Source organism: Bicyclus anynana, chromosome 22, assembly GCF_947172395.1.
Source record: "Bicyclus anynana chromosome 22, ilBicAnyn1.1, whole genome shotgun sequence".
In the NCBI taxonomy this organism is placed as follows: Eukaryota; Metazoa; Arthropoda; class Insecta; order Lepidoptera; family Nymphalidae; genus Bicyclus; species Bicyclus anynana.
In genome coordinates, this window is record NC_069104.1 from 9,211,892 (window position 1) to 9,227,617 (window position 15,726).

Here is a 15,726-nt window from a genome sequence, read left to right on the forward strand (position 1 = left end):
TGCTCTTGAATCTGTCTATCTAAAAACTGCATTAAAATCCGTTGAATAGTTAAAATCTATATTATCTAAGCGAACATTTGTAATGGAGACGACTTCATTTTATATCTATCTAATGAATAAATCAATCAATCAATTTATTTGCAGATACATGCATTATTTATACGGGGTGTGATTCGGATATTTTATACTCGTCGATGTAATATTGGCCTGTAACAAGTTATAATACAATTTGAACTTTATTTGTATCGTCGTCGTCGTCATCAACCCATATTCGGCTCACTGCTGAGCTCGAGTCTCCTCTCAGAATGAGAGGGATAAGGCCAATAGTCCACCACGCTGGCCCAATGCGGATTGGCAGACTTCACACACGCAGAGAATTAAGATAATTCTCTGGTATGCAGGTTTCCTCACGATGTTTTCCTTCACCGATTGAGACACGTGATATTTAATTTCTTAAAATGCACACAACTGAAAAGTTGGAGGTGCATGCTCCGGACCGGATTCGAACCCACACCCTCCGGAATCGGAGGCAGAAGTTATATCCACTGAGCTATCACGGCTCTTATTTGTATAGGGTGCCAGAAATAAAATGTCAATAACTTACGTTACTAAAACAACAACGTAACTAACAAGGATCTTACATACAAACTTTCAACCCCTATTTCACCCCCTTTTATTTTTATTTTAGGGTCAAAAAGCCTAGCCTCTAAGGTCCCATTTACTATAACAAAATTCATCTTGATCGATTCAGTCATTTAGCCGTGTAAAGGTAACAGTCAGACAGACAGACAGACTTACTTCCGCATTTATAATATTAGTATACATTGCAAAGGTAGTATGTAGTACTATTGACTTTGGTATAGGGGATCAAAGTCGCGACGCTAACGTGGCATTAGGCGGGCAGAAAAAAATAAGTAAAAAATCATTTAAATAGTTATCTATAGTATATATTGACATCATTGGTAAGTAATAGCATTAAAATTCTTATAATATAATGTCTCAACTAAGTATTTATACATAATAAGTAATAATTAAATTAAACATAATATTATTAATAAAAATAAATACAATGGAGCCAATAATAACCTACAATCCGGACCCTATCTAATGAGGCGTCTCCTGAAATCCGACATGATTTTTGTATATTTTTTGATAGCATTAATAACGATAATTTATAATAAACGTAAGCAATATTATAGGCATACTCGTACATAATGATATATAGTTTGTACTTCAGAGTAAAACACACTATAATCTTATCACGGGATCTATAATTTGTCGGATTATTTTGCCGGTACCGTTTGTAAAAAAACTGGACAGGGGGTTAAAAAAACTGGACTTAGGGGTCGCAGGCAGTTGTACTCTATAATCCGACAAATCGACACTGCCTTCCAAAACATTTGTCGGATTACCGGGGGTCCAGTGTAATTAATACTGAGTCTGTGAAGCAATGGATCTAATGTCAGCCGGTTGGTCGCGATCGTCATGATGTCATGCACATCGTATTGATCGTCAGTGGTTGACATAAAGGGAAGAAAATGTAGGTAAATAAAGGAACATGTCATAATTTGTATAGGTATCTAGTTAAAATAAAATAGTTTATTGCCACTGTCATGTAATGAAGACCATTGTAGCACGAGTAATTTTACTAATGCTATAATGTTAATTTTAGTTATTAATAATAGTAGACAGCATGATCATTATACAAGAAATAAAAGAAAATATAAAGTTTTAAGTGAGGTCGCGGCGTTAGAGCGCGCCTGTAGGGCCAGACCTTCGACATTTTATAAAAGCTGAAAGTTCATCAGCTCATGCTTCCTGAAGACCAAAGATAAGTGTCGACTAGAAACGTCGTTTGTTATATTATTCGGAAAAAATACATTAAAAGTTTAGATCCGGTAAATAGGCTTAGGGTGATAATATTAAATTCCTTAACAACCACTATCATCATCATCATCATAATCAGCTGATGGACTTCCACTGCTGGATTTATGCCTCGCCTCTTATATGAACGGTCTCGAGCCGCCAGCATCCAGCGGCTCCCTGCAATCCGCTTGTTTTTTTTACAGAAAACGTAAGTAAGTAAGGAAAGAGAAGAAAAGCTCGAAAAATTATTATCCGCATTATGCTGGCGAAAATTTATATCGTTGGAATTTTGAAGCCTGCATACTACCTCCCAAAGTCACCATAATCCAAAGCTCAGAATATGACTTATGGTATTTTAGGGTAAGGGCATGTTGAGACTCTTTCAGGTTTTATTGAATTACAAAGATTTTTTATTGATTTATTTATTTTGGTCTGGCGAAGGTCTGATCATTAGACGCTCTCGCTATGCTAGGCTTTTAGTTTTAACTTAAAATTTGACTTAATAATTTTCTTTATTTTATCTGTTCTTAACTGTAACCAGCGCCTCAGCTACCTGCCCCTTAATGCTGAGAGGGAGACCCTTATTTGGTCAGTGCGCTTTTTCTTATTTTTTTATTATAACAAAAGAAAAAATACCAAAAATTTCTTCTTCTTCTTCTTGAAATTTGACTTAATAATTTTCTTTATTTTATCTGTTCTTAACTGTAACCAGCGCCTCAGCTACCTGCCCCTTAATGCTCAGTGGGAGACCTTTATTTGGTCAGTGTGCTTTTTTTTATTTTTTATTATAATAAAAGCTTAGTTTTAAATTACCAAAAAAAATCTTCTTCTTCTTCTTTTCGTCTGTACAATACCAGTACGGTGCTGTTTGGCTCGGTGTAGTGGTAATCTACTATATAAAAATAAGTCGGGTTTTCCTTCCTGACGCTATAACTCCAGAACGCACGAACCGATTTCCACGGTTTTGCATTCGTTGAAAAGGTCTCGGGCTCCGTGAGGTTTATAGCAAAGAAAATTCAGGAAAAATTTCAACGTAAGGTAGAGGTAGGGTAGGGGTAGGGTAGGGGTAGGGTAGGGGTAGGGTAGGGGTAGGGTAGGGGTAGGGTAGGCGTAGGGTAGGGGTATGGTAGGGGGAGGATAGGGGTAGGGTAGGGGTAGAATAGCGGTAGGGTAGGGGTAGGGTAGGGGTAGGGTATAGGGGTAGGGTAGGGGTAGGGTAGAGGTATTTGAAAGTTTACATCGAGTTTCACGCGAACGAAGTCGCGGGCATCCGCTAGTTTCTTCCATAATTAAATAAACTATATCAAACATTTAAAATTCTTATAGTATTTTTTCTTATTAACTAATTCACTGATTAAGGCCGGCCGCATACATTCGTTTTTCCGAATCCGTTTCCCTTGTTCGGAAAACCATGCAATGTAATATAAATTAATGACGCAAATGTATCTCCTTTTTTTCCAGACGGAACATAATCCGCGCGTAGATACTCGTAACGGATAAACATTCCGAACGCCCTAGCGATAATAATACATTCCGAATGAGACAAAACGCGGTCTGCGGTAGTCTCACGAAATTCCAAATCGAAATAAAATCTTTTTAACAAAAAAATTTAACCGACTTCAAAATCACAAAAACTAAACTAAAAAGCGAAAAATAACATCGTATTAGCTACCTTCTGAAATCTTCGGTATTAGTAAAAAATGGCCCGTACTGTTACGTACGAGCAATTTCGTTATTTTCATTTTAACACAAAATGACTGAACCGATTTTCATGAAAATTAATTGGGACCAATCTGAAATTATACTTTTTCAAGCAAAAAAGAAATATAATTGGTTAAGAAATGACTAAGTAATGCGGTGACAAACATAAAAAAAACATACGCGTCGAAGAGAACCTCCTCGTTTTTTTTTGAAGTCGGTTATTAATGCATTTGGAAACCAATACGGAAAACGAGTGTATGCGGCTGGTCTAAAGTTCTTAGAGCTAAAATTTATTTACAATAGACAAAATTTTCTCTGTCAAAATACGGTCTTTCGAGTATTTTAGAAGTGCTTTGTACTTGTAACACGGTGATGAAATTCTTTGAAGCGCGTGCCGTTGGTTCTGGCACATGATTTCGAAGTTAGGTTCCCTCCTCGACGCTGCTTTGTATCTGTTGAAAATAATAATATATTTATCTCGCCGTCAGATTGTATAATACGTTAGTTTATAATATCACGAGTGAGATTAAGTGAAATATATAAGTGAGATATTAATTTATCGGACGGATTCTTTTTATTGACTATGAATCTTTAAAAGTGTGATTAGGACAGCATAATCTGCCATTTGCCGCTTAGTCAACGTAATTATCTTCGGTCAAGACGCTCGTATAATTAGATATCAAACCTCACAAGGTAAGTTCGTTTGATTCTTAATTATAACTAGCTGACGCCGCGTGGTTTCGCCCGCGTGCTTCCCGTTCCCGTAGGAATACAGGAATAATATATAGCCTATAGCTTTCCTCGATAAATGGGCTATCTAACACTGAAAGAATTTTTCAAATCGGACCAGTAGTTTCAGAGATTAGCGCGCTCAATCAAACAAACAAACAAACAAACTCTTCAGCTTTATAATATTAGTATAGATCTACCGTCATATTGTGAACTGAAAATACTGATTACAATTTAACGTGTTATTTTTCGGTATATTATAATCTATTGGAAGTGAAACCCTTAAATTGCAATCTTAAAACGTCAACTGTCCAAACTGTCCCCTGATTGGTCGGCCTTACAGACCGTTATTCTTCCGCGTGGTACTCAGTTTTTGGCAAATTCCGCGGGAATAATGGATTTTTACGGGATGAAAATTAGCCTATGTATTAATCCAGAGTAAAATCTATTTCCATTCTAAATTGTAGCCAAATCGCTTCATTAGCCGCAGCGTAAAAAAGGAACAAACATACATAGTTACACACACATTTACACACAAACTTTCGCCTTTATAATATTTGTGTGACTAGCCTGCCCCCGCGGTTTCACCCGCGCAGTTCCTGTTCCCGTGAGAATACGGGGTTAAAATATATTCTATTACACTCACAAATAACGTGGCTTACTATAGTGGTAAAAGAATTTTCAAAATCGGTTTTTAGATCCAGAGATTACCCCTACAATACCACACACTACCTCTTTATAATATTAGTCAACATCATCATTATTAACCGATAGACTTCCAAGCACAAAGCCGCTAGCATCCAGCGGCTCCCTTCAACCCGCTTGATGTCCTCGAACCATCTAAAGTGGGGGGTCGACCAACACTGCGCTTTCCGATGCGGGGTCGCTATTCCAGCACCTTGGGACCCCAGCGTCCATCGGCTCTTCGAGCTATGTATCTGCCCATTGCCACTTCAGCTTCGCGACTCGCTGAGCTATGTCAGTGACTTTGGTTCGTCTGCGGATATCCTCATTTCTAATTCGATCACACAGAGAAACTCCAAGCATAGCTCGCTCCATTGCCCAATGAGTGACTTTGGGCCATCTAATAATGTTATAGCTTGGCAAATTCGTTCGTATCACTCCCGATGGTCCGCGCGGGCCGGGAGGCGTGTAGCGATGAATGAAAAACCCACGACTGATGTACCTCACTTCCCCGTACGCACGATCTCAGACCAGCGCAGTCTTTCCCCCGTCGCCCGCATATCATGGGAGTGTTATCAACTAACTTGCTAAGCTATAGTATAGATTGATAAGTAGACTTTATACTTACACAATATTCTTCTCGAGTTTTGGCAGCAAATCCGTTTTCCTCAGCAAATACAGGGCATTTGTAACAGATGCAGCAGCGGAGAATGACGGTAAGTGTGTGGATACCCGTTTATCTGCCACCAGGAAGGCCATGTGTAGCAAAGTGGCTGCTGTCTCAAGTTCCATATAGTTAGATGCATCGCACACCCACGACATATATGATATATAATCCTGTGCCACTACTGGATGGACTGGAAACTTCTGCAATATCATCATCATAGTTATCAACCCATATTCGGCTCACTGCTGAGCTCGAGTCTCCTCTCAGAATAAGAGGCACAATACGGATTGGCAGACTTCACACACGCAGAGAACAAGATAATAGGGATGATGACAGGTTTTTAAATTGTATGTAAATTAAGCTGTAGTAAAGTAATTTCGTAAAAGTAACGGGGTATCTGCGATCATTACTTTCGGAGCTACAGGGATTTAAAGGGTCAGATTTGCGGCGCTGCCGCGGATCCCTGAAAAACGCCCCATACAAAATGACACGAACTAATGACGTCGTAGGCAATGTAATGATCGTTAGATTTGTATGGGCGTTCAAACAAAATTACTAATATCTTTGTTATTTGTGCGTTTATGTTTTAGTTCATATATTAAAAAATGTCACATTTAATGTAAGGAAGCTAAAACTGTATGAATTTTCATCTACTTACGACAAAAGATTTTTAATAGATTTTGAAATTTTAGAATCTCATTTATTTTGCAAATATCCAGACAATCTTTGCTTTTTATGTATAAATTAGTTAACATTGACCTTATTTACCCGACTGTATCATAAAAAACAATATATTCAAACCTAGTCATCATCCCCATTCTCTGGTATGCAGGTTTCCTCACGATGTTTTCCTTCACCGTTTGTGACACGTGATATTTAATTTTTTTAAATGCACACAACTGAAAAGTTGGAGGTACATGCCCCGGACCGGATTCGAACCCACACCCTCCGGAATCGGAGGCAGAGGTCATATCCTCTGGGCTATCACGGCTCTGCTAACTGTATGAACATGTTTAATCATATACTTTTGACAGAGTGGTAACTATGAAACACCGATTCTATAGAGACAGTTTGATAAACGCGTTAGATCGTTGATCTAATACATTGACAAAGGAGTAAACCTCTAGCGAGGCAGGTCCTGTAGATGGTAATTGGTATCAGTTAGAAATCTCAGACTAATAACATATGGACCTACCTCGCTAGACGTTACCCCTCTGTCAAGGTATAGGATAAACCAGAGGTTCCCAAACTTTTTTTTTTCATAGGCAACTTTCGAATTGAACTGGTTACGGTGGATCCCTGTTAAATTTCAATCCAAAACTTGACAAGAAATCTGATTAGATTAACGTATGGAAATCCCACTACAAAACAGCCACCACGAAATAACAGTAAAAATATAGTGAGAATTGATTACTAAGTTAATTAATTAATTGAGATTATATAATTTTTGATACTGCTTACAGCACAAGGCAATCAATTCATAAACGATTGTGAATTGAATGCTTTTCATGTAGAAAACTACCCATTCGGTGTGAAACAAGATAAATTTTCGTGGACCAACGCTTGTGAATCGAGAACCTCCATTTTTATGTCACGTAGACCCCCGCCGAGTCTTACGTAGACCCCTGGGGGTCCTGGACCACTTTGGGAATCGATGAGATAAACGATCTAACGCATTTATAAATACTGTCTCTATAGAATCAGTGTTTATAGTTGTAATCCTGTATATCGTATAAAGAGCTCCAATAAAATGCCTTTTTCTGTAGGAATGGTGTAAAAAAGATCAACAACTTCTAGTTTAGTAAGATATAGGTACATATAACTGATCTAAGCTCGTCCCCTTAAAAACTACAAACAATTTTGTCCGTGAATTTGAGTGCGATACTAATATTAGTCTGAGTGAGCAATCCATGTTCTGCTCACTGCTCACGGTTGAGCACGAGTCTCCTCTGAGAATGAGAGGAGTTAGGTTAGTAAATAATCCACCACGGTGACCCAATGCAGATTGGCAAACTTTGACGCACACGTAGATAATTAAAAACATTCTCAGGTATTTCCTCTCGATGTTTTCCTTCACCGTTTGAGACACGTGATATAAAATATCACACTCAACATTATAAACGAAGATATAAATAAGGCTAATAAAATATAAATATTGTGGATATCCATGCAACTCGTAAGAAACATACATCCGCCGCGTGGCGCAGTGGGTAGTGACCCTGCTTTCTGCATCCACGGTCGTGGGTTCGATTCCCACAACTGGAAAATATTTGCGTGATGAACATGGGTGTTTTCCAGTGTCTGTGTGTATTTATACATTATATAAGTATTTATATGTAGTATATAATTGTATATGAATATTATAATATCAACTATCTTAGCACCCATAACACAAGCTACTCTGTATGCTTACTTTGGGGCTAGATAGTGTGATGTGTATTGTTTAAGTATATTTATTATTATTATTATTATTTATTATATTTCTAATTTGCTTAGCAAAAATATGGAATGTCTTTTTCCTGATACATAATTTTAAACACTTTGTTTTTCAGATAGCATGCGTACGGTGACAGTTGCCTTATAACGTCCATAATACATATATGTACTATTATCATAAGAGCCGTGATAGCCCAGTGGATATGACCTCTGCCTCTGATTCCGAATGGTGTGGGTTTAAATCCAGTCCGGGGCATGCACTTATGTGCATTTAAAGAAATTAAATATCACGTGTCTCAAAAGTGAAGGAAAACATCGTGAGGAAACCTGCATAGCAGATAATTATCTTAATTCTCTGCGTGTGTGAAGTCTGCCAATCCGCATTGGGCCAACGTGGTGGACTATTGGCCTAACCCCTCTCATTCTGAAAGGAAACTGACTGACTACAATCTCACCTGATGGTAAGTGATGATGCAGTCTAAGATGGAAGCGGGCTAACTTGTTAGGAGGAGGATGAAAATCCACACCCCTTTCGGTTTCTACACGGCATCGTACCGGAACGCTAAATCGCTTGGCGGTACACCAGCCAGACCTGGACAAATTAAGAAAATCTGAATCTGCCCAGCCGGGGATCGAACCCAGGACCTCCGTCTGTAAATCCACCGCGCATACCACTGCGCCACGGAGGCCGTCATCTATTAGGTACTCTGTAGCTACTCTTAAATCTATGATGCTATATGAAAAAGCACTTTAATGGTATGCCTACACTTACCAATTTGGTAATTACAGCTCTCTCGGTGTGAATCAGTTGTTTAACGTCGAAAGCGTGGTTGGCGGCGCGAATCAGTGTCCTTGAGGTCAGCACATTGCCCTGGACCTTCAGTGCTATCCAATAGCAAGCCGTAGCCAACATTTGTAGCATGTCTATTGGAGCGCGGGCGACTGTGAACAAGTAGTCGAAGTACCACGCCGCTGTTTGCACTGTTGCTGGGTTTCCTTCCGCGCCCTAAGAATAACAAGATTAAAAAATCGCCATATCAATTATTGATTATGAAACAACACAATTAGTCGTCACTCGAATTTTAATCGGGATCATGGATTGTTGCTACCGTCAGCGTGGAAACAGCTTTTTCTTGCATTGTCACAAATAACAAACTTGGAACAAGTTAGCGTTAGTTTGGTTTGCTTACAAGAAGACGAGTCTAATGAAGATGACATTATGAACTCCCCCTCCCCAGCGCGCGATGCGAGCAGCTGCGCGCCGCGCCGCCGCTTCACAGTTTATGCAGTCGGGTTTTTTTAATACAACGATGAAGGCGGAATATTCAACACCAAGAGGTCGGTGCTTCAATATCCGCTTTGTCGTACCCACTCCTAACACAATCTTTTACAACTAACCACTATGGGGGGAATCGAGGACGGGAATATCGTTGATATTTAAAGGTAAGAAAAAACTATTTATCGTCGCCGCACACGGGCCACACGCGACGCTACAACGCCGCTACAAGAAGCAAGAAGGGGCCACAGAAGTAGCTGAAGCGCGAGGCAGCCACTTGTGGCCGGTGGCTGCTACTTTTTTAACCCATACATGAAGTATCATAATCGCGCGAGTGGCGTTTTGCGGCGTTTTGTGTCGGCGTTTAGTGGCCGGTGCGGGCCATAAGAAGCGTAGAATGAAAACTACAGGAAATATGCCGGTGGCCCGTATGTGGGAGCCCTTAAATATTTTTTATTTACTTACGTTCACTTTCACAAGCCAGTCCATGATACAGGTACGCGCATCGCTAGCTATTTTTGGCACTTCATACATTTCTTCTTTCCTCATCAAGTAGTAAAACACATGTGGAGCGTAAGTCTCATTCAAACTATTCGCGTATGCGTTTAACCCTGTTGACAAGAAAATACAACATTAAAAGATTTTTTGAATTGGTCTATACAATTGACAGTTATATCGGTAAAAAAGACCGCCGATCCTAACCTTTTTGGACGTCGGTAACAAAAGTTTTCTTACATACCTATTATGATAGGAACCTTTTTATTTAAGATACACCTAATAAATATGAGAGATTTCTTAAATACTTATATAACGTTAAAAATTTAAAACTTTTTGAACTTACTATAAAATCTTTTTATCAAAAAAATGTAACCGAATTTTAAGAGTAATGCGTCATATTACTCGTAGTCTAAGAAGCGAAAAATAGCACCGTACCTATGTTCTTTCTATTGATGCCAAATAAGCTGTTAAAGTTCATTTTCTTTAATGCTCTTTCGAATAAAAAATAATTTTTCACTACTCTTGCTCAAAAACACTGTCATATTACCACTCCACAGCGGGGCTAAACAAGCATATTAGCCTCTAGGGGCTAAAGTAATTTTGTTTTTTTAATTCTACGTTGTTTTTTTTGGGACGTACTTAAAGATATTTGTAACTTAAATAATAAGAAAAGTAATCAACAATTAATTCTAAATAGCTCACAACCAAAATGTGTACTCGATGAAGCCAATAAATATTTTTCAAGTATAGGTGAAAAACTTGCTAATAAAATCTTAAGCGATTCCGGGAAAACTGAATCTGAACTGTCAAATAACTGCTTGACACACATGATTATCACAAATAAAAGCCAGCATTCTTTCTTCTTCACTCCGACCGATGAAATCGAAATTCTAAAAATAATTAGTAATTTAAAAAACAAGTCAGCATCTGGCTTAGACAATATATCAAACGTGCTTTTGAAAAAATGTAAACTCCAACTAGCTAGTCCCATCGCCTTCTTATGTAATCTCAGCTTATCTAGTGGGATTGTTCCAAAAAAGTTTAAGATAGCTAACGTATGTCCCATATTAAAAAACGGTGACCCTGGTGATTTATCTAATTATAGAACCATCTCTCTTCTCTCAAGCGTATCCAAAATTGTTGAAAAAATCGTTAATAAAAGACTTTTAAGCTATTTAGAACTGAATGGTCTTCTTTCAACCAATCAATATGGATTTAGGGCTAATAGATCGACAGAGGATGCCGTCACAGAACTTACAGACTACGTAACTAAGAAACTGGATGGCGGAAACAAATGTATAGGCTTATTTCTCGATCTAGCTAAAGCGTTAGATACCATATCTCGGAAAATACTGATTGCTAAATTAGAGGCCCTCGGAATACGCGGTGTAACGCTACAATGGTTTCAATCTTATTTAACTGACCGCAAACAAAAAGTTACTATTGATGAGTTATCTAGTGATCAAACAGAAATTCACTTCGGAGTTCCTCAAGGTAGTGTGCTTGGCCCTACCTTATTTTTGACCTACATAAACGACCTCTGTGCACTTAGCCTTAATCAAGCACGATTGTTCAGCTTTGCGGACGACACTGCAATAATATTCCACGGTGATAGTTGGGATTCAGTAAGATATCTATGTCAACAAGGCTTACAGGATGTTTCTTCATGGCTTGGAGACCATCTTCTTACGCTTAATGGTAACAAAACCAAATTCATTGCTTTCAGAATGTCAACTCGAACGGATCCAAAAGAACAACTACATATTAAACTACACTCATGCAAATATAATCCTGATAAAACCTGTCAATGTCCTACACTGGAACATGTCAGAGACATAAAATATCTAGGAGTTATACTAGATGAAGGGTTGAGATGGGATAAACATATATATGCATTAAGTGGTAGATTAAGAAAGCTCATATTCATATTTAAAAAACTTCGTAATGTGGCCAACGAAGAGGTTATTGGGCTTTTGTATGAATCCATCCATGCATGAATGCCAGTCTATTTTAAGCTATTGCCTGCCCGCCTGGGGGGAGCCTGCAAAAGCTACTTCATGAAATTAGAGCGAGCCCAGCGAGCAGTTTTGAAAGCTGCCTACAAAAAGCCATTCCGATATCCAACTGATACTCTGTACTGCGAACTTGGTTATCTGCGTGTTAGACAACTTTACATCAAAAGTGTCGTTTTGAGGTTTCACAAAACGGCAGCTTTGACAGTAAACAAGCGCTTTCGTCTTCAAAGGTGGATATGTCCTGTGTTACGCTCCCAGTTTGCACGTAAATCTTTCGCCTTCTCCGGACCATTCATATACACTAAAGTCAACAGAGCACTTAAAATCACACACGTGTCGAGGTATAAATGCAAACAACTCTTAAATAAATGGTTTGAGGAAATTAATTATGAAGAAACCGAAAAATTGCTGAAATTAAATTAAACTATGTGATTAACGCATGGATTAATTTATTAACATACACACACTCACACATTCCCCCACACACACCACAAACACACAACACACACATACACACCCAACACCACACACGCATATTCACATAATATATATTGTAATTATTTTGAATTATATAAACTTAGCATTAAGAACTTACCACCTAACTTAACTTTACTACCTAACTTAACTTGTTTGTCACACACTTCATAAACTGTTATATTCTTGTTTCACTACTGTGGAAGAAAGTGATTACCACAATACAGGGAATCCTAGTGTGGAGATCACAGACTTATGTAAATTATTTTTATGTGTACTAGTGAATCAATAAATATTATTATATTATTATTAATTCTTGTCTGTTACGAGTACTAGCCTACTATAAAACGGAGGAGGTTTTATTCGAAAATTGAATCATTATAGGTAAGGCTCTGATTGTTTTGAAAAACAAATAAAAAACTTTAAATTGGAAATAAATGCAGCGTTCTTGTCTGTGGAATGCGTTCATTTTTTTATTTAATTTTTATTGAAGACATGGGACATCCTTTACGGTTTAATACCTTTGCCTTTTTCTCATGTGAAAAAAATAAAATTAAAAAGCGAGAATTTAAAAAACAAATAATACATACTTGATTTATTTCAGAAAATAATTGTAAATTTGTGACTGTAACTTTCATATATTTCAACATTAATTGTTATTAGTGTCTTCATCTACTGAGAATGGTGATCCTAATTTGGAGATGGATGAAATTTTCAATATGTTACCATCAAAGTCCAGACGCATTTACTTAAATACTTACCTACGAAAAATTTAATAAGTGAAGAAAACAACAACAAATGGATTCACTTACGAAAGGAGTTTTTAAAAACTATTATCTCCCACGTTTACCTCATATACTCGTTATTCAGTAGTCGGAAATTATGTTACCGGGTAAAAGCATCTCCCATAATATCCAAAATTGTAGACTTTGTACGTTTATTTTTCAATTAAATAAATCTAAATAAAAATTGAATAATTGAACTAAACTATTTTATTTTCTCGCAATCGTAGTGAAAAGCAGAGTGTAACACGTGGGGCTAAACCCATTATATACTCGGTTTCTATTTAGGCGGCCCTTGACTTACGTCTCAGGCCCTAAAAATACCTCGTATATAATGGGTCTTTTTGGCCCCTTGTATAACAATCTACTATTTAAAATTGGTTAATAAATAACGAAGTTGTGAGTGTCACAAACATAAATAAACAAACAAAACATATGCGTTGAATTGAGAACCTCCACATTTTTTAGAAGTCGGTTGAAAAGACCAATAAAACTTACAGAAATCTGTCGACTGTTCAAATCGGTCAAATACTAATCGTCGTTTGTGTTTCTCTTCTCCCTTGTCGTCTCTCACAGCTGGAGAGATACCCTGTAGTTCCCGACTGTGGGGTCGTTTGAGGCTTCTTTTGATATTCCTCACCCTGGACGGCTCTGCTGTCTTGATGGCGGGAGTCAGAGCCTTGCTTGCTCCGTCTTTTGGGATATCCAAGGTACCTTTATGAAATTAATTAATAATTATTTCAAGTAAGCGTTTTGCGCAAGGCGTCTTGAATGAAATTTTCATTCGAGTTCCGGACATAATATGTAAAAAATGCCTTAATTTCTAATTTTCTTCAATATTCAAAATTTATTTATTTCAATTAGACTCACTTTACAAGCAACTTTGAAAGGTCAGGCTTATGTCATAATTTAATTTAATCTAATGGTGGTAATAATAGTCGAAAACTTAAAATAAAGTTACGAGGGTTCCAAACGCGCCTTGGTCCGAGAAGAGCCCACAACAAACTCAGTCAAGGTTTATTTAATGTAATTATTTAGTGTAATGTAGTAAGATAACGTGGCATAACTTTTTAACCACAGCGTTATAAAACCACAAAACTTATTTATACATTGATCTTTTCATATAGCTTTGATTAAAATAAGAAAATCTAAAATTCATAACACAACTTTTTAATTCGAAAAAGAAAGTATACCTTTGTAGTATATTTAATGTATTTTTTACGAACATTCGCCATTTTGTATCTTAATAAACCATAAGAAATTTATCTCATCTCATTCGACGCAGAATTACATGAAATATTTTGCGTTGGAATTTCAAGTCGAAATATTAAAACCCATCTGAGATATTGTAAGTAGAAGTTATTTTAATAAATTTGAAAAAATAAAAACTTAGGCATTTTCATTGTATTTATATTTTAGCTTTTACTCTTTTTGTACAATTCTTGTTTTTACCAAAATGATTGTTAATATTAATCAACAATCATCAACAACTGGTAAATCAAACACTAAAGTGTTGTTCAGATAGCATGGATGCGGTGACAGTTGCCATAAGACGTTCGCGAATTATCGTGAATCGCGGCAAACTTTCAAGAGTAAAACGAACTGTCACTGTACCCATGGTATCTGAAAAGCATAGACATTTTTCGGGCTAAGCCGCTATTGTATAGTTGGGTGTTGGTAAGTAAAAAAGTTACCTTTGTTTTTGTCATCGATTATGTCATTAAATACTTTGTAATTCCAGTCCAAGTCGTCACTTTTTTGCCGTAAAGTCACATGTTTTGCGTCAATTTTATTCACAGCACTGTTCGATCTTTTCAAAATCCTTACAATCTTCTTGTGAATTGCACCCTTGTGTTGCGAATTGCCTTGATTTGCCGGTTCGTGATATATAGTTTCCAATGGCTGACGTTCAACTTTCACAGAATTGGTTCTTTTTAAAGCAGTCGTTGGTATAGGCGGCAAAGGGTCCATGGGTAGCGGTATTTTTGAGATTAATTTGTTCTCTTTTGCCATTTTACATTAATTGAAAAAAATAACCGTACACTTGAAAATTTAAAGGCCACGTCCAGCGCGACCGACGTAACTTTGTGATTGCCACGTTTGTGATACAACGTCATGTATGTTTAAATATTTTGGATCTTATTATCAAAGTACCCTCTTTAATTATTATGTTTGTATTTCATTCGGTCGCTATAGCACCATAGTTCGAGTGCTCTGAACACGAGGCGTAAGGCTCAGTGTAACAAAATATATGTACAGTTTGGCCTATTGCAATTTGAGAACAGCGAAAAAAAATTGGCGCGTTCTATAAATGCCTGGATGTTTTCTTATCAAATCGATGCATATTTTGACAATATTTTTACATCAATTAATTTTATTTAAGGCTGTTTTTCGTAAAATATTTAAGTTATTAAAAACCAAACGTATACTTTGTTGCAAAAATTGTTTCCTATTTTTAATGTAGATAGGTTTTATTATAACCAGAGTGCCTAGTAGGAGTTTCATACTATTGCTATCGCGTTAACGTAAACGAGAATCTTTAAGGAATTAAAACAGTTGCGCAGTAGTGCCACTAGATGGCGCTGTTTCAATTTCTTA

The 15,726-nt window shown here is 37.2% G+C and overlaps 1 protein-coding gene across 1 annotated transcript; it reads right to left on the reverse strand.

Moving 5' to 3' along the window:
• Positions 1 to 958: 958 nt before the first annotated feature.
• LOC112053551 (uncharacterized) lies at positions 959 to 15,249 on the reverse strand. Its single transcript, XM_024093004.2, has 6 exons — positions 14,823 to 15,249; positions 13,627 to 13,842; positions 9,825 to 9,970; positions 8,856 to 9,089; positions 5,609 to 5,847; positions 959 to 4,019 (listed from the first exon to the last, which is right to left on the reverse strand). Exons 1-6 carry the CDS (start codon positions 15,139 to 15,141, stop codon positions 3,851 to 3,853), a joined length of 1,323 nt encoding a protein of 440 aa, XP_023948772.2. The 5' UTR covers positions 15,142 to 15,249; the 3' UTR covers positions 959 to 3,850.
• Between the last annotated feature and the right edge of the window lie 477 nt (positions 15,250 to 15,726).

What these genes read in the sequence shown, in the direction of transcription:
- LOC112053551 (XM_024093004.2), bottom strand. Translation starts at nt 15,141, where the DNA reads ATGGCAAAAGAGAACAAATTAATCTCAAAAATACCGCTACCCATGGAC. An exon ending in TGAACAGTCGACAGATTTCT is followed by an intron (nt 9,971 to 13,626) that starts GTAAGTTTTATT and finishes TCTTGTCAACAG; the next exon opens with GGTTAAACGCATACGCGAAT. An exon ending in ACTGGCTTGTGAAAGTGAAC is followed by an intron (nt 9,090 to 9,824) that starts GTAAGTAAATAA and finishes TGTTATTCTTAG; the next exon opens with GGCGCGGAAGGAAACCCAGC.